This window comes from Mus caroli, chromosome 7 (assembly GCF_900094665.2).
Source record: "Mus caroli chromosome 7, CAROLI_EIJ_v1.1, whole genome shotgun sequence".
NCBI classification, from domain to species: Eukaryota; Metazoa; Chordata; class Mammalia; order Rodentia; family Muridae; genus Mus; species Mus caroli.
This window is the reverse complement of record NC_034576.1, coordinates 137,054,265-137,072,634: the sequence shown is the minus strand read 5'-3', so window position 1 is coordinate 137,072,634 and position 18,370 is coordinate 137,054,265. Positions and strand designations below refer to the sequence as shown.

At 44.3% G+C, this 18,370-nt stretch overlaps 2 protein-coding genes across 2 annotated transcripts in view; one reads left to right on the top strand and one right to left on the bottom strand.

The window, feature by feature from the left end:
* The window catches only part of Insyn2a (inhibitory synaptic factor 2A), a 56,376-nt gene extending 43,798 nt beyond the window's left edge, over positions 1 to 12,578 (top strand). Inside the window, exon 4 of the mRNA XM_021168434.2 lies at positions 9,844 to 12,578. Within this exon, the coding sequence (XP_021024093.1) occupies positions 9,844 to 10,027 (184 nt within the window). The 3' untranslated portion in view covers positions 10,028 to 12,578. The remainder of the gene's footprint in view (positions 1 to 9,843) is intronic.
* Dock1 (dedicator of cytokinesis 1) overlaps positions 1 to 18,370 on the bottom strand; it is a 497,315-nt gene that overhangs the window by 277,106 nt on the left and 201,839 nt on the right. Inside the window, exon 27 of the mRNA XM_021168435.2 lies at positions 18,175 to 18,270. Within this exon, the coding sequence (XP_021024094.1) occupies positions 18,175 to 18,270 (96 nt within the window). The remainder of the gene's footprint in view (positions 1 to 18,174; positions 18,271 to 18,370) is intronic.

The following is an 18,370-nucleotide window of genomic DNA, read 5'->3' as shown; positions in this document are numbered from 1 at the left end:
CCAAGCTACCTACTTGTGGATGGATCTGGTCTTGTAATACATGTGTGCCTTTGTCATGGGTAGAAAATACATACTTCACTATGAAATAGGATTTTGCCATGGAAATATACAGGGCTTGAGAAAAATACCCAAAGGACAAAAGGTCATGAAGCGCTTTCAGGAAATAAAGGCTTCCGGGGGAAGTGGCACCAGGCAAAGATTGGAAGCACTGCTATGTCAAAGCCAGGCTCTAAGATCTGGGTGCCTGGGGTTCAGGGCTTGTGTTCCCTTTTCTTGTGGACTGGTATTCATTCCCCTTTTAAGTCCTACAGAATTACAAAGAAATCCTTTCCAACTCTGAAATCCAAGAAGCCGATTATTTACAAATACAAAACAAGAAAGGGCCTGGGGACTCAGACAGGGCCTGTGCATGGTAGGGAATATGTGGCCATTTAAAGCACACCTCTCCATCAAAAATCCTGTCTCCACATCTGCAAATGCATATGCAATGCCGCCCACAACTGACCGCTGCCCCCCACTGCTCACTAGCTCACTGCAATGCCAAGCACCAGACAGTTCTAGCTCTTCACAACGGAAAATGTTGACACGATCACATTTTCCCCTAAAATGACACCCCTTTGATTGTGATCTGGACCAACTAAGATATTCAAATGAAGGGGAGGTTCTGCACGAAGAAAGATTAAAAGAGATTCGAGTTGGACTGTCCTTTAAGTAAAACTTTTCTGCCGTATCATCCCTACTTCCTGTCAAAATATGCTTTAATTAGTTTAGAAATGTTTTAAGGATAAATGGCAAAGTCTTTGTCTGCAGCCTATCCCAGCAGTGCTGCTGTCAGACTCATCTGATGTCACCTCCAGTGATTCACCTTGTGCTCAGATTTGGTTTCAAAGGGAACAATGAAAGAGACCATTAGCAGATCCGCCCCTTCCCTCTTTTACTGAACTGGTTAATTCATAAAGTAATGGTGCAATAGCAGAAAAAGGAAAGGGGGTGAATTCTAATGTGTGTCTTTTAATGAAAACAACAGTGAGCCAGGCTTGATTCAAAGGCTTTGGGGGATACCACCGAGATGTAAGAGATAGTAATAATGTTGACACTGATGAATTAAGGAGTATTGTTTCCAGACAGGAAGTTCTTCTTGAGCAGGGTTAGGAAGACTTCAGGAAGAACTGCCTACTCCTGCTTCATTTTTATAGTATCAAGGCCACCATAAAAGTGGCCTCAGGTGACCCCAGTAATCACTCACTCTCGCAGTCAGTGGACAGGGTAGCAGGAGGAAGCCCAGCCTACCCAGCCTTATTGTAACTCCATGGGTTGGGGAGAACTTGTAAATTGTCCTATAAGGTGTCATAATCTCATCATGTGACACAGAGAGATAAGGGAGGACACCATGGAGGGATGCCAGACAATGAGGGGGTAGGTGTGTGGAGGTGGCTTAGCTATGTTTTCTAGAGCTCCCTCTGCTGGAGAGTTAGGAACTGGCAGGTACCAGAGTATCTCTAATAAAGATGGCTCCATGGATGCAACTGAGGACTTTCCAGTATGTGACTTCCAAGAAGGAAACACCTTAACGATACATGTTCTTACCCAAAATGATGATCAGGTTTTAGGAAAGATGAAGGAAACACACTCAAATGATTAGACAGAGTAAGGTATACAAAAAGACCATGATTGCCCTTTCTTATATCATTCCCGATTAAATTACCACACACCACTGAGCACACAAAATATATGGTTGGAAAGACATGAAGATACGCGAGGAAGAAGGATTCTTCCCTGGTGCCCAGTGTTGTGCAGAAAGGAGCTCGTCGGGGTGAGGGAGCAGAGCACAGAATAGCTAATGAAGTCTTGTTGTAGAGAGAGGTAATTGCATTTGTATGCGGAGCCAGTGCCAGTCTGAGGCTATCTCCATAGCCACTTGGAGCAGCAGTGTCGCTGCAGCCCATGTCACCCGACGATTATCTCTTAGTGGAAATACCCTTTCCAGTGCCGCTTCAATTACTCCTCTTGTGCATATTGAGTTCTTTAGCAGTCTGAACCGAGATGGGGGAAATGTGCCTTCCATCTAACTAACGTACATAGCTGTATTCTAATTCACACTGTTTAAATGGGGACAGGGACGGTGATGGTGATGGAAAGGAACCCTTAGACAATACCTCACACAATGTTATTCCAGCATAAAGGAACTATTTTTTTAATAAAATAAATTAAGTCAGGGGAGAAGAATAGCTTTGACAGGCCTCAAAATTCTTCTTGAAAATTCCCAAAGCTAATAATCCAATCACTCTCAGTATTCTTTTAGAATCTAAAAATACACTATCTATCTCTTGCCCCCCGCCCCCAGAATGTAAGGATTTTTCAAACCTTCAGAAACACCTTGCTTCCCTTCTGGAGACACTGTGAAGCTAACAATGGCACAGAGTAAAAGCTGCCCACATCCCCACATCTTGTTGGCAAAGCAATGACTTATATTTTATTCAGGGCAGAAGACCCCAGAGCATCCACAGCCCTGGCCTTTGGTTAAATCAAGGGGTGAAGGTTAGAGATCCTTTTTCTGAAGTCTAAATTAGCACCAAGGAAAGAAGAAGTCTGTCAATTTCATAAGGAGACGGATGCCCCGTGGTTTTAGATGAATATGGGGATTTCCTAGGGCTTAAATACAGGATTCAGATTTGCCCCTAATTCCTGAGTTGGGTCACAAAACATTCTCAGGAAAGGTTTCAGTGATTTTTGAGTCCAGTGGTCCCCAGGCCTTCTCAGCAGCCTCTCCCTTTGACCAAGGCCAAAGAAACAGAGCCTGCTGAGGATTCAGAAGCAGGCTGCTTAACTCATTCCCAGAAGTATCCAGGAAGCAGTGTCCCTGTCTGAGCAGAGCAGCAGAGGAGCATCCAGAATGATAAGGACAGGGGAGGGGAGGATTATGATTATAACCAAGTCCTGCGACCTAGGCCATAGGGCATGCTAGAGTAGATTTCAGATAGGATGAAAGTCGGGCATTCTCTGGAACTCACTGCAATTACACCCCAAAGAGCGAAAAAGCCATACTTGTCACTGAGGATAGAATGGCAATGTGTGACTGTCTACACTTAATAAATGATTGATCCCTTCTAATTACAATGCATGATCTTGGCAAGTTCTCCTAGGATGACATGAGACATGCTAAGTACTCATATGACAATCTCATAGTCAGCTGGCCACATTCCTGCCTGCCTGGGGGAAGCGATAACAGGCAGAGCTTACCAAAATGTCTTGGGTTTACTTCTGCGGCCCTGTGGCCAGAGCAGGGCTCCCTGAGGGCTGTGACTGGCCTGACCTTCCCTTTCACTTGGGCACTTGCATAAGACCTGGTGTGGCAGGTAAGCGGGACAGGCTGGGGCCTCAGACAAGCATATCCCAAAGGCCAGGGAAAAGTGAGAGGATACATTCTGGAAGATCACTCTTTTTAACCAGCTTTGGATACGATGTATTTTAATTTGTAGCTACAACCTATGGGCATTTAAAAACTATACTCATAATGCCTTTGTCATAGCAAATATCTTTATAGTCTCAATAATTGAATATTACCGGATAGGCAGCTAAACTATGTCTGGTGTTTTGAAGCCTTATAGGACTGCTATAAATAGGTATAGAATTCATGGAACAGTGCTGGGGAAGGATAGCAAATCTATATTTTAGATATAGATTTGCTAGTAATTATAAACCATCAACACTCGATGGGGGTGAGATCCATATCTTCATACAGGTCAATATGTATTATATAGAGATAAGAGATACAGCCATATGCTATGTACATATTATATGATACACAATAAACCGAATTCAACAAATTGAACACACATTAAATGTAAAACAACCCAGGCTGGGTAGTGCAGCTCTGTGAGTTTGGAAGGGAGGAGATTCGGTTCAGTTCAGTTTATTGTGACTCGGTAAATCCAGAGGGTCTGCTCTGAGAGGCCAGCACTGGCTGAACCACAGTGAAAGATAGAATCAATGTGGCATGTGTGTGCCTCAGTGGATTCCCAGATAGACATGGAGAACACTTGGCCAGATCATGGCACACCAGGGTATTGTGTATGACCTATGAGTAGGCAGATTAAACTCCTCTAGAAAACCCATTGAAGGAAAGGGAAACGAGCAACCTCAATTTTGACCCAGGAGCAGGATGTAGACAAGGTGTTTGTCATTTTGGCCATGGAAGCTTTGGAGGTGGCAAGAACAAGACCCAGCTATTTCAAGGGCAAAGGGGAAATGCCACGGTTCTGCAATGGGGTGGTAGAATGTGTGGAAAGTGGGGAGGGGAGCAGTGTGAGAGCCACTGGATTCGCTAGCGAAGAGAAAGGAAGAATCTATGTGTGTCTAGGAACATAGACAAGACTGCCCCTTAGATGCTCTATGGGAAAATGTTCAGAGAAAAAGGATGGCTCCTTTGGATTTTGTATCTTCTACTGCCGGGAGCAGTGGCTGAAGATGTAGATGAACAGAGTAGAGAGAAAGAAAAGTGGTTGCCTAGATTCTTCAAGCACACAAGAGAGCATAGCCTGGGACAGGCCCTACCACAAGCTTCCTCTGGACAATGATACAGGACATGTCCAGACAGTAGTCGCCCACACCCCCACTAGGTGCTGTCCTCAGAAACATTACTTATCATATCCAAGGAACTGGGATGAGAGCTCCCCGGGCTCTCAGTGCATCCGCTCTTGGGAATTGTCCTCTGAGCAAAGACTCTCAATCACCACTTCACAGCCAAGGGAGTTCGGGTCCCCAAGGTGAGATGATTTATCCACAGTGGCAGAGCAAGATGTGCAGAGTCACAGTTAGCACCAGAGACTCTGTGATCTAGCTCAAAGAGAATTAAAAACAGAGGCTTGGGATCTGAATCTCACAGGTCCACGGGGCACCGACAGGCAGGAGAAATGAAAGATTTGGGGGTCTTCCTCTTCAGAAAACAAGCAAGAGGTTGGGGACCACACTCACCTGCTTTTAGCTCTTTCCTGCTTTAGACTGAGAAGCGGAGAAAGACATCACCTGAGGCATTCATTTAAGCTGAGGTATGGACAATAGTTGGCAGAACCTAAGTTTTGCAGGAGGTTCACGTGAGCGAAAGGAGGCACTGGAATACTGTCCTGGTGCCTCCCATGAAGTGCCCAGGAGAAGTGTTAATAAGAAACTTAGCATCTTTCCCAGGAAGGAAAACAGAAACTTGGATATGGGCTGGAAGAACAGCCTGAGATGTAGACTAGGGCAAATTTCACTTCTTTAGAAATATACAGATTGTGCTGAAGAGATAGCTCAGTTGATGAAGTGTTTACCTTGCAAGCAAGGGAACAAAACTGAGCCTAACCTCAGAACGAACACACACACACACACATACACACAAAACCCACAGGCATCCTGCAAAAACTTAAAATCCGAGTGCTGAGGAGATAGGCGAATTTTTGGAGCTAGCAGGCCAGCCAGCCTAGCCTTACTTGGCAAGTCCCAGACCAGCAAGAGATTGGTTAACAAACAAAACAAAACAAAAGCTCACCGAATAGCAACAACAAAAGGCATATGGCACATGAGAAATGGTGGGTTAATCTCGGGCCTCTATCTATACATGCAGACATGTACAGGAACATGTGTATGTATGCATCAATGCATGCACACATATACAAGAAATATACAGTGATTATTATAAACTCTCATAACTAAAACTTATCTTTAAGACAAAATGATTCACTAAAGAAATGGAACGACTTCCCATCCTTTGGTCCCGAACCACCAGGAGCTACAGAAGAGTGTAGCCAAGGCTTTGCAACACTTGCGAAGAGGGCTTCTGCTAATAGGCATCCCTAATGGGAGGTATTGTTTTAGATTTCTGGACAGAGACTGGAGGTGCAGGCAAGGAAAGGAAATCTTTAGAGGAGTTCAATAATATACCCTGCACAATAGCTATTGACAGAGTCTCTGGATCTTTCTCTTCCACTCAGTACAAGGTACATCCTATTATCTGATGCCGCCGGGGCCCACTTATCCAGAAAACACTGGCCAGTTCCCAGTACCAAAGACAAATGCAAAATTCTCCAAACTTAATGCAAACCAAAGAAGTAACTCAAAGATAGAAGATGAGGATTTGTAGTCAAGTTGCAGAGACCGTGTTTAACCCAGGTAGTGATAGGGGGTTGGAATGTGGCATCCCATGTAATGAGCCAGAGAAAGTACCCCAGGTGGGCAAAGAAATGGCCACAGGGAGCGGGCAAGGAAAGGAGGTGATGACAGCCATCACATTACACATAGAAGCAGATGAAGGTTCATCATCTCATTAAGAGAAAGACCAAAGCCTGGGCTACCGGCCCTCTGCCAGGCAGGACTCCCTAAACTCTATGTGGCTGTCCTCGGAGATGGAGGACTGGAGACAGAACAGCTCTACAGCTCTGCAGTATACAGGACCTCAGTTCCTAGCAGGGGCCATTTGGCCATGAAGATCAAAGAAACCTTTGCTCTAAGGCAGCCAGAGATAACCAGATACTTCTTAACCTTGTAATGCTGCACTGTGCACTCAGCCATATACTGCAGACTCCAAATAACCCAGAGTGCACTTGGACAAGAAGAAACTGCTAGCAGACAGCTATGGGCAAAAGAATATACATTTTTGCTACTTAACAGCCAGAGTTCACCTATCCAGATTGAGGCTGGGTAATACATGCATACCATCCCAAGACAGATACACTGCAACCTGGAAGGCACAGAGCCAGCAGTGAGGAGAGGCAGGGCTCACAGTCACTGTGTCCCTGAACCCCACTGCAGACATGTCCCAGCAGGAACTCCCAGGCTTGGTGGCCATCTTCTACCAAGCCTGCTGCTGACTGCAGTATCCTGAATGAGCACAAACAGGACCGTGCTTAACAGATAAAGTCGAGTCATTTCGTTAACAAGAACTCAGATTAGATTACTCTGTGATTACATGGTTCCGCGGTGTGATAAATTGGTTAATGACAGGATTCCCAGTGTAGTTGCTTAATGGGAATTCAATAATTGCAGGTGCCCAGGATTAGATGGTAGTCTAGCAAGTGCTAGCCACATGCTCCGTTGTAACAACTGAAAAGCTACCTGGGACAGCCGAAATGGCCTTGACATGGAAGGCATGTTTCAGTATTAGCTTAGTTAACTGTCACATCTCACACACTCCTGAAAGGCTCTTTTGCCTAAGCATCCAGACTGAGAATTCTCTAATGCTTTTTTTTTTTTTTCTAATCAGTACCAGACTTGATGGTAAAATGTGCAGTCAACACCCAACAGTAAGAACAAAGTAATAAGGAGACTATTCACTAATAGTGAAATGGTCTTCCACAGACTTGTAGGTCTGAGAATGTGCTCTTTCTAGATTTTGGTAAAACAGCAATTATCATTCCTTGAACTGGAGTCAATGGAAGCTCACTGATGATGTGGGAATTAACTCAGCCCAGCTCCCCAGACTCCTGAACCAAGATAGGATCTACTGCTTTCTCAGGTACCACAGTCCAGACAGGCTGGGATGTCACAGGTTCAGAATCTCCTAAGGTTTGCACTTTGCACAGCTGCCCATAGGAGGGGCCTTGCCTCTACTGCCACACACTCTAGATAGGTGACCCATGAGCGTCAACTCTCCTTCCTGGAACTAGAATCTGTCTCAGAGAGGATTTCAACAGATTCCTGGACGTTGTCTTCTGCTTCCACGCCTGCTGTGCCGTCCATACACATGCATGTGTGCATGTATGCATGCGTGTACACACAGACACAGATAGGCTCACTGTTCTTAAAAGTAAGTGAATAGAAAGCTTCTTATGGGAATGAATAAAAGGAGAATAGCCATTAACTTTTCTTGAAATTAAAAATAAAAAAAACCTCAGTGATATTACAGCTTTTGACAATAAGGAAAATGGTGTATGGAATTTAGAAATCGTAAACTGGCCCATTCAATAGGCTTGAACTTATTTTTAAGACTCCAGATAATACGGCTTTGCTGTTTTGTGTTTCGAAAATGTCAGAATTTGGCTGGGATTAATGGTTCTCTAAATGGATAGGATTTTGTGCTTATAGATGATGGTTCACGGATGGTCCCCCTGGCTACAGAATGTTATGAACAGTCACTGAAGTCTACTGACATTTAGTCTGGCATCTGAATAAAATGAGAGGACAGAGTGGAAGACTCCAGAGACCTGGTCCAAACCACATGATCTAAAAAGCAGGTGATGGGAAGAGAGGCTCTCCAGTGCTACCCCATCACAGAAACACAGTGGGCCAGGGGATCCATGAGGAGCAGATTCTAGCAGACCATCTTCCTTCCCAAAGACACGAATAACAACTGCAGCACACTGACAGCATTCCTCCCAGCATCTTCCTAAGTAGCAGTGTATATTTTGAAACACATCTCCAATCTTATCTTTCTAACACAAACATCCTTGCACACTCTTACTCCCAAGGTGTAATTACAATCTTGTATTGTTTTGACCAAACACTATCTATGCTGCTTCCTGGGACGCTGTGTTTGATAACAACAGAAGCCTTTCAGTAGAGCTGAAGCGATACACACAGGAATCCTCCCCAGGGTCCTCGCCTAGCTGTGGTCCACAAGAATGTTTCCGACAAGTACAACTTTGCAGGAAGGCAAGCCCAAGTCAAGGATTCATGGTGGTGCCAGCCGGCAAGTTTCTCTGCTTGGAGGTGGTTGCATGGGAACACACAGCCTGATGCACTGCACTCGTGTATGTCATGTGTGCACATGTGATGACTTCTGCCTCTCCCCGTGTGTGTGTGGCTAACTAATTTGCATGATGTCCATGTGGACAATTCAGGATAGATAGTGTGTTCAACCTGACTTTCGCATTTTCTGAGGCAACAGATACATAATGGACTTTGCTTTAAGTTCTTTGTGTATGGTGCATATACATGGTCTTCTGGTCATGTACACACGTGTGTGCATGTGGAGGCCAGAAGTCACACATCTGCCTCCATAGCTCTCAATTTTATTTTAAATTTCATTTTTACTAATAACATGAGAACTCTGAATAATGTATTTTATCATAATCACCCCCTACTCTAACTCCTCTCACATCTACTTTCAAAGCTCACCTTCCCCCCCTCCCCCAAAACACATGAAGACCAGTTGGTGCTGCCCATTTCTTCTTGGATGTGTGGACTACCTCCCAAGGCTCAGGAGTCACTGAGGCATCATGAAGAGTCTAAGAGCCAGAGGCAGAGAATACAAAGAAACATCCTCTTTGCTCAACAGGGCAGCTGCACATATGAACTCACAGCCACTCAGACAACATGTACAGTCTTTGTGTAAATTTAAGCCACACAAAATCCCAGCATGAACAAGAGACATGGCTACAAAGTCCTTCCCCTAACTGATGAGCTACTGGCAAATGTCAGCTGCCAGGAGAGAGAGAATCAGCTGTGAGAGTGGCTCCTGTTTAATCGGCATCTTACTTTTTGAGGCAGAGCTCATTGATTGGCAGGTTGGCTGGCTGATGAGCTCCAGGGAACTGCCCAGACTCTGCCCCGTACCCAGACCTGGAATTACAGACATACACCACCACACGTGCCTCTTAAGTGGGAGCTGAGGGTGGAACTCACATCTTCATGCTTGCCTGGCAAGCCCCTTCTTCACTGAGGCTTGCCTGAGAAAGTAACTTATTTTTCCAAAGAAAATGAGTCAATCTGGAATAGATCACAGTGCTTGATAGTAAAGCTATCATGGTTACCTGTGCACTACTGAACAGTGCAGTTATACTATAAGTCTACTCTAAATGAGCATAGCCCAGATAGGCAGTCCCAGGATCTCTTAGGGCCACACCTTAACCCTGTGTTCTATCTTTCTAGTGTGGAGCTGGATTTTAAGCAACAAGAAGACAAACTGCAGCCCGTGCTGAGAAAACTGCACCCTGTCGAGGACACTCAGGTCATCCCGTTGCCTTACCCTCAGGAGACTCACTCCTCCACGCCCAAGCAAAAATCCAAAACGGAGTCCAAAAAGCATGGCAGGTGGAAACTCTGGTTTCTTTAAGACTCGTGGGCTCGGGAAGACCCAGACCGTCTTTTTAAACCCACTGGGATTTAAGTGAGTCCTCTTCCGAATCGGATAGGATCAAGGGAACTGCGGTGCCAACGCGTGCTCCCTGCTTCTCGCCCTGCGTACCAAAAAGGCCTTCGCACCAACAGATAATCAGCAGCAAGGGAGTGACTGTCACCCCTTGCCAGCTGTCCTTTGCAGTTCACTGGTATGGGGTATAAAGTCTGAAATAAAACTTACATAGTCAAAGATAAGGAAAAACTCTAACCCCCGACAGCGCCCCCTTACCTAAGAATCTGTATGGAGATGCCAGTGTTCCATACGGCAGGCTGTCTTTGTAGACAGTAGAACTTCTCATTATTTTTGGCTCTTTATTATTTTTTTTTAAATGAGAAGAGAAAGCAAGCCTTGTGTTGGCAAAGGACTTCATTTTTACCTTTCATTATGAAATAAGCAGGGGCGAGTGCAGTTTTCAGCACATTCAATTCCGGAGAAAGCACAATTTTTTTTCAAGTGGTCGGAGACCATGAATAATCTCGAAAAATGTGACTCTATGTATATCTGCCTTTGTGTGCTGTAGCGCTAAGCCAAGTGACCACATCTCAGTGTCAAATTGACACCACAGATTTAGAACCCTCTTCATCTCCAGATGGACGACATGTTTACTGTTCATTTCCCAAATGGCCAGCAGCCAGGAACCACTCCCACCCCCACCCCGAGTCATGATATGCCTTCAATCATTGCAAGCTGACAGGGTCAGAGCCCCTGGACACTAAGCTTTCTTAGAACTTGTTTTTATTCTTTGGGTACCCAAAGGCCAAGTGATGAATCTGGCAAGAATTGGGAAACAGACAGAGATGCACAATGGGTAATATAGTTACCTATAAATCACGGGTGCCTAGGCTGCGGCAGAAAGCGCTGGTTCTTTTTTTTTTTTATTTATTTTTTTTTTTTTTGTAGCTCAATCCCCAGGGATGTTCGTCATCCCCAAGCGAGTGCAGTCAGGTGTTTTATACAGTTCTTTATGCTTTGTCACTACTGTGTGAGATCTGACCATCGCAGAGAGAAACTGCCTGTTTCCCTTAGCTGCTACCAATGGCCAAACTTACCATTGCCTCCATTTAGCCTATCAGAAAATTGTATTAAATGGTATACTTAGGGAGAAGCTGTGAATCAGATGGTTTTAGGCATTTTTAAAATCTGCCGTATAATCAAGAGTTCTCTCTTGATTTCACGTGACAACACGAACCTCCACCCCACCCCACCCCGTTTTTCCACTCATTTCTTTGAAACTTTACAAGTACCTTTTTGACAGAAACCCAACTCTCATGTGCATTAATGACGTCTCTCCGTGTTCTGCTTCTCATGTAGGAAGTAGGGGTCTTCCTTTGCCTTTTTCCCCCCTTTTCGTATAACTTAACGTTTTGAATAGTTTGTAAGCATACCAGAAAAACCTAGTCTTCAGTGTCGGTCCAGCACTTTCAGCTGGAACTGATGCTGATGGCAGCCTGGCAGATCAGACTGCAAACCTGCAGCTGCTCAATTTTGGGAGAGAGTCACGTCCTTCTTTTGATGGGTAAGAGCTAAGGCTCACCACATGCTTGTCCTCTGGACTGAAGAGTTTCATTTAGTTCTAAACATTTGAGTTACACAATAAGCTTTAAAAGAAAAAAAGCTAAAAGAATATTTTGTGTGAAGACTCTTTGGGAACTGCTCTAACCACACTAGAGGTGTGCTTAATTTAAAATGCAAGGGCATGTGCGTGCGTGCATGCACGCACAAGACACACATACACACACACACATGCAAAACACACTTGCGCACACACACACATGCACGAAAACATGTGGAACATGTCTATGTGGAAGTACTCTACAAGAATACGAATCTGTAGAAGAGCAGTAAACAGGCCTGTGGGAGAAGAGCCCTGACCAAGCTGATCCGGTACCTTGAAGGAAGTGCAATTGTTTCATGCATACTAAACTTTAAAACACGTGTTTCATGTTTTTATACTGTTTTTAACTGATGTTATAAAAATGTTCACAGTTTTCTCTTCCTGTGTTTGAAGAATCCCATGTTCTCAACGAGTGAAAGGAGGGGTTCAGCAGCTTTCTGTCCAGTGCTACACATCTGTGCTGCACATATGTCTCCATGGGAGCATATGTGACTACTTGTGACGTCAATGTTTCCAACCAGGCTAGGGCCCCAAATAAAAAGATTGGACATGTGAGGACCAGAAATGAAACTCCGAGGATAAACTAATTCTTCCTCAACAGAAAAAGCATCTCCCCAAACTGGAAACAAAATATATTGGCAAGCTCACTTCATAGCTGAATCACAATCTGCCAGTGACAGAGGATGACCCTTCTCCTGGAAAGATTGAACTCAAAAGTTTCATACAAAACTAAGTAAAAAAATTCAGTGTCCCCTCCTATGTAGATGTACACATGGCATTACGTATAGAGAGTAAATTATTATACTTGTCATTAAATATTTATTAATTTTTAAATAAAAAACACAAAGGTAATGTTTTGTGTGGCTACCAAATTTCTTTCTCTGCCTCTGTATATGGGGGTGGGAGGGGTGGGGGGAGAGGAGGAATCTATGAAAATAATAGTGGATAGATACTTGGCCTAGAAGGCACTCTGGTGAGGTACAAACAGATGGGACTATCATGTGTACTCAGTGATCACTATATGCCCACCCCTGAGCCAGATGAAAGTTTGGCTTGTTGCCTTGCAGAGAAGTAAGCTAGAAGGAGGAGCAACCAAAGATCATGAACCTCACCAGAGCATCGATTAGCCGCTCGCCAGGGCATAACTCCCCACACACTGGTGGGCTGATTTTATAGGCTGTTCTTATCTGACACAGTTACCACCAATGGAGGCAGTTTCATGGGTGTGATGTTAGCTCAAGACTACAGCAACAGGTTCCGCCACCCATATCTCCTATCTATCTATCTATCTATCTATCTATCTATCTATCTATCTATATATATATATATATATATATATAAAAGACCTTTCATATCTTTGGCCTCAGATAAGTATGAAGCCAATTCACTTATTGGAAGACAAATAGCTACATAACACAAATACCAAAAAGTGTCGTTCAGTTTTGTGAATTAACGCAAACTAATCAAGCCATAATGGGTAGCATGTGTTATGGAAGGTCACAGGTCATGGGAAAGCTCCTCATTAACTTTTAAACACCTTAGTAATTTTAATATAAGGTACTTCCACATGCAAGAATTTCACTCAGATGACGACATGATTTTTATTTCCTCTGCTGTAAGCCCACTGGTAGTGAGCAACTTTGGTGGGGGTAAAAAACAAAACCTTAGGAACCGGCAATATAAAAAAGCAAGAAGGATCATCCTGCCACTAAATATAAATGACCTTGTGAAGTCATTGCGCACACTGTGCAGACAATAGGATGAAATTCTGAAGGCCACCGATATAGTTGTCCAGTTGGAGTGATGCTTGTATTCAAAAGTCAAGTTCCTTCCATTGGAAATATCTATAATGTATTATTTCTAGAAATGAAGATTTGATCTTTTTACAGTAAGGAATTTTAAAAGCACATCGATACTTTCACTTCAAGAAAACACCAATTTCAACACCAAAGCTCATGGAAAGGGAAGTAATATATTGGTGATAAAATTATGTTAAGACTTACGGAAATGGCACTCCTCCCCGAGGTAACATTTGTAAGTAGTGCCTTCCTCTCCTGCAGAAACACCACAGGCTCTTATAGTGATCCCTTTCCTAGTGAATCCCTTGCCAAGACAGCCAGTCCCCTGTCAAACACTCTGCTCTGATCCGTGCCCTGCAGCAAGTACTGAACTTTGTCCAAGACTGAGTCCAGTGAGGCAGAGGCTCCCAAGGTCACAGGCAGGGACAATCCAGACAGACATTCCCCATCCCTGAGAACTGCCCAGGGGACTCTTTCCTTAGGGGAGGCTCACATCTCTGCCTAAGTGAGTTGGTAATTTTCAGCCTTCTCGTGTGTACCCAGGTCAAAGAAAACGCTTTAGACATTGTCCTCACCCAATTACATTTGTAAAGGACTCATTATCAGAATGGAAGTCCAATCATTTGAAAGAAGCAACCCAGTAATACAGCAGGAGAAGGAACATCCCTGCTTGTTAATCACTGTTCTCTGCCTTGTCCCATGGAAGATGCTTGTGAGTAGCTCCAGGTCACACCAAACGGCTGATCTGGCCACCTCTTTACAAAATCACTGTCCCTGCATAATATCACACATCCTGGATAGGAATGCTATAATTCTGGGAGTCTAGACAGGCTTCAAAGAGGAAGAGACAAATACAGCGAATGTAACGTCAGACCCTGTGCAAAACTGAATGTGCCACTCAAAAGTCTCTGATGGTGACTTGTACTCCTGCCACCTGTTTCATGTGGTTGTGGCCACAGATGTCTAAGGACAGATCCATTCTTCATACTTGCTTTCTTGATACTTAAGGGTTTGTCTTAACTTCTAAGTGGAGCAGAGGTTAAAATGTCATTTTAATTCCGTAGTAGGGTTAGATAGCATAGCCTGTTTTCAGCATCTGTATGTTCTCCATTCTACAACTGCCAAGCGCTTTGTTTATATTTTATTAGTTAAGTTACAGATTGATCTTAATGGTGACACTTAGGATCAGGAAATATTTTCTCGCGTATGAAATGCATTCCCGTGGTCACTTCAAACACAATCTACTTAAACAAATGCCACATGGCAGAGTGCAAAGCAGCGCTCACATAAAAACACCGCAGAGGTGGACAAAAGTGGCTGTGCATTGTCCATGGCAGCTTGGCCACTTCTGTGTGAGGCTGCCCACTCCTAACTCAGTATAAACCAGACAGAGACTGAATACCTAATAAACCCGCGCCCAGTGGAAAGAGCAAACCCATTCCCAGTACTAACTTGGACAATGTCACGGAATAAGACTTCTAATGAAACACATCTACTCGGGATGTTTTCTTTTAATAACTTCTATTTAAAAAAAAAATCCATTTTGAGCCATCAGTTATACCTTCCCAGCTGACTCATAGTTATACAATTTCTACTACAGTTATGCAAAATGAGTAGCCCAAGAAGATGGAAAGCGCTGGGGCACAATGGAGTGCTGCGGCTTGAGTACAACCGATCTCTAAACCATTTTCTGCTCTGTTTCCACCCTAGAGGACCCACTGATGAGGCTTTTGTCCCCCTTGTCAGGGATGCTTTTGTGAAGATGCCCCGCTAATCTAAATTCACAGAGCAACAGGGTAGCATTACGTTAATGTATGCGGCCCCAGCTGGAACAGACTGAAATGCCAAGGTGACACACACTCAGGAGGCCTGTGGTCCCACTGTTCTGCAAACAGCAGAGAGGGGACTTGAGGATGGCAGATGACTGACAGACACATTTGTCAACAATTCACATCTTAAATGGCCGATATCCTTCCTGATCCATCTCCATACTGTCATTGCTCATTAAATAATTACAGCTCATTCACATTTCCGTTTGTGATTTTTTTTTTCCATGACAGCTTGCTTTTATAGAGCAAATTCAAAAGAAAGTCTTTGATTCTTTTTTGTAAATATCCCAGTTGTTCAGAAATGGGGGAAGCTGGCTTAAGATCTCAATCCCCCTTTGACTTCTGGAGACCACTGCTACAGTCAGGAATATGGGAAGTGGGCCTAGATATGACAGTTTCCCAAGCTTACTCATGCCCAGACTGTGGCGTGAACCTCTGATACCTACTTCATGTGAATGTGGTACAGATGAGAAGACCTAGTGGAGGCCCTTCATACCCACCTTAAGAATATTAAAGAGTTTATTTAAAGGGGACTGCTATGTGGTCCTTAGAACACAAGGGCTTCTCCAAGCTTGGACACTAACCCATCACAAAACTCAGTATCAACTCAACATCTGGATTTTGCCTGCAGAAGACTATAGCATCTGTCTTATGAAAATGAAGCAAGGTAGGTATAGAAGAGGTCTTATTTTACAAGGCTGCTGCCTACACGTACAGCAGAAACCAGAAAGGTGCTTTCATACATTGATACTAGCTGACATAGGCCACGGCACTCAGCATTCCACCTTGGTCTCACAGCAGAGGCCAAGACAAACTGGCACTAGAACCAAGAACCACAAACACATGGGGTTCCAATGTTCTGTAGTTGTTTAGGCAGTGGGGGTTGGGTGGAAGGAGCCATAAACAAGAATCTTCCAAGACATTAGTAAGTGCCCAGCTCAAGCAGCCACTAAGAACGTGCTGGGGTTGTCATTAGGACCCAGGGAAAACCTTCCAAAGAGTCCGGGACCCCAAACTCTGAGAGACACTCACCACACTCTTGCCTTTATCAAGTTTTGTGCACTCTACACAATCACTCACATCCAAAACGACATGTGTGAACTTGTATAAGATTCCTCTCTGCCCTCCTTGCCCAGGTTTGGCTGCTAGTCAGGGACCACGCACTAAGAGATTCCAGCTAGCTACAAAAATGAAGCTCAGTTAGTGTCCAACTAGCCAAGGCTATATCCTTAACTAAAGGTAGGACCATGTTCTCTAAACAGAAACAGAACTGTTGTTCCCTTAACCAGACACAACAGTACTGTCTCCTTAACCAGGAACAGAAAACAGGCTCCCTCCCAATCGGGACGCTAACCCTCCACCTTAGACAGAGGTAAGGCTACTTTATCAGACTCCTTGGATTTACACTAACCCACCAGTTGGACCCTATTCAGATGGTGAAGCTTCAGCAGGATCTGAAAGCCCCTGAGCACCGCCATATCAGCCCCAGCCTTCAACCTAACTTCTTCTAGGAAGGGTTAGAGCAGAACAGCATGATGCTTGCTTTGGCTGCGAGCCACACTATCCATTCTACACGGAAGCATTTTCCAAGTCGCCATGCAAATGTATACAAAGTACACTAGAGCCTGATTGCAGGGGAGCCCTCAGGTACACTGGAGCCAACCCCCAATCTTGTTTATGGGGTTCAGTCTTCACTGACTGCTAATACACAGGATGTTCCCAGTTCCTGAGAAAGTCACATGAAGAAGATATCAAGAGTTCAATGCTGAAAAAGCCAACTTAAATGACAGCCAATTCACATGGAAGCCTGTTATTTCCTAATTCATACCTATGATAGCCAAACTTAACTGATATATCCCTAGTCAAGGAAAATCTGAACATGCCATGGTCTGCAGGTCAGAGACAAGTGCACAGTTGCACTAGACAGGAAGAGACCCAGTCTATCTTGGGGCTACGATCCACATTCTGAGTTACCCACCTACCTGCTTCACCCACATGATACCCCCAGTTGTGAAGCCTGTAGACAGGGACACAGAGCCCAGGCTAGGGTGGTTATGCAACCAACAGTCAGCTTCTCCCCATTGGTTCTCTAACTGAACATGTGGAAAGGATGAGGGTCACACACCAATGAGGACCAATATGCCTTTCCTGCTGGTGGGTGGAAGACTACAAAAGCTTTTGTCCTTTCAATGTAGGAAGCGCTTTGTTTGTTGGTTGGTTGGTTTTTGTTTTTCTCTCTCCTGACAGGCCATTCTGCAAGGATAGCTAAACTGATGTGCATTTGATAAAATGAAGTGGTCATGAGAAAGCACATGTGGGCCTCAGGCCAAACGTAACCAGATGAAACCATTTTTGGGGTTAGAGATGACACGTTCTGAGTTAAAATGACAGTGACTATTGAAATCCGATAGAATCGTTTTCTACACGTAATGAATGACCCATTGGGAGAGAAACAACTAGAATACATTTAGCAGACAATAAAATTGCTAAAGTAGATTACCTCAATAATTTTTTAAGGTGCTTCATAAAATGTTATCAAAAGTACTTTCAACATAAATACAAAGAGAGAACGCACCAAGAAGAGTGAAGTCTTAGAAGCAAACACACATCTTTGACACAACAGTTGGACTGACAAGAATCCCAGCACCGAGTGTTTCTGTCTCTGACACAATGGAAACCTTTTCTCCGACAGATGCTTCTAGAAGTATGGGAAGTCAGAACAGACTGTTTCTCAATCACATGCTCCCTTTAAGAAAGAAAGTTCATGTCCCAGTGGACAAGAGAGGAGCACGGTGCCTGGTGTGTGGAGAGATACATCGTGTGTCTCTGGGCACTTACAATGAGCTCGGAGTCCCGCCCCATGGAAATGACCGTCCTGTTCACAGTCCTAAGCAGCGTCTCCATGATGATCTGGACGTGCCTCTGAGTCGGTCCCTGGAGGAAAAAGATGCTGATAAAAGCCAAGAGCACAGACCATCATGGTCCCCCAAGCCCAAGCGCTTGTCACCGAACCCAGTTGCTCTGTACGGAGTCA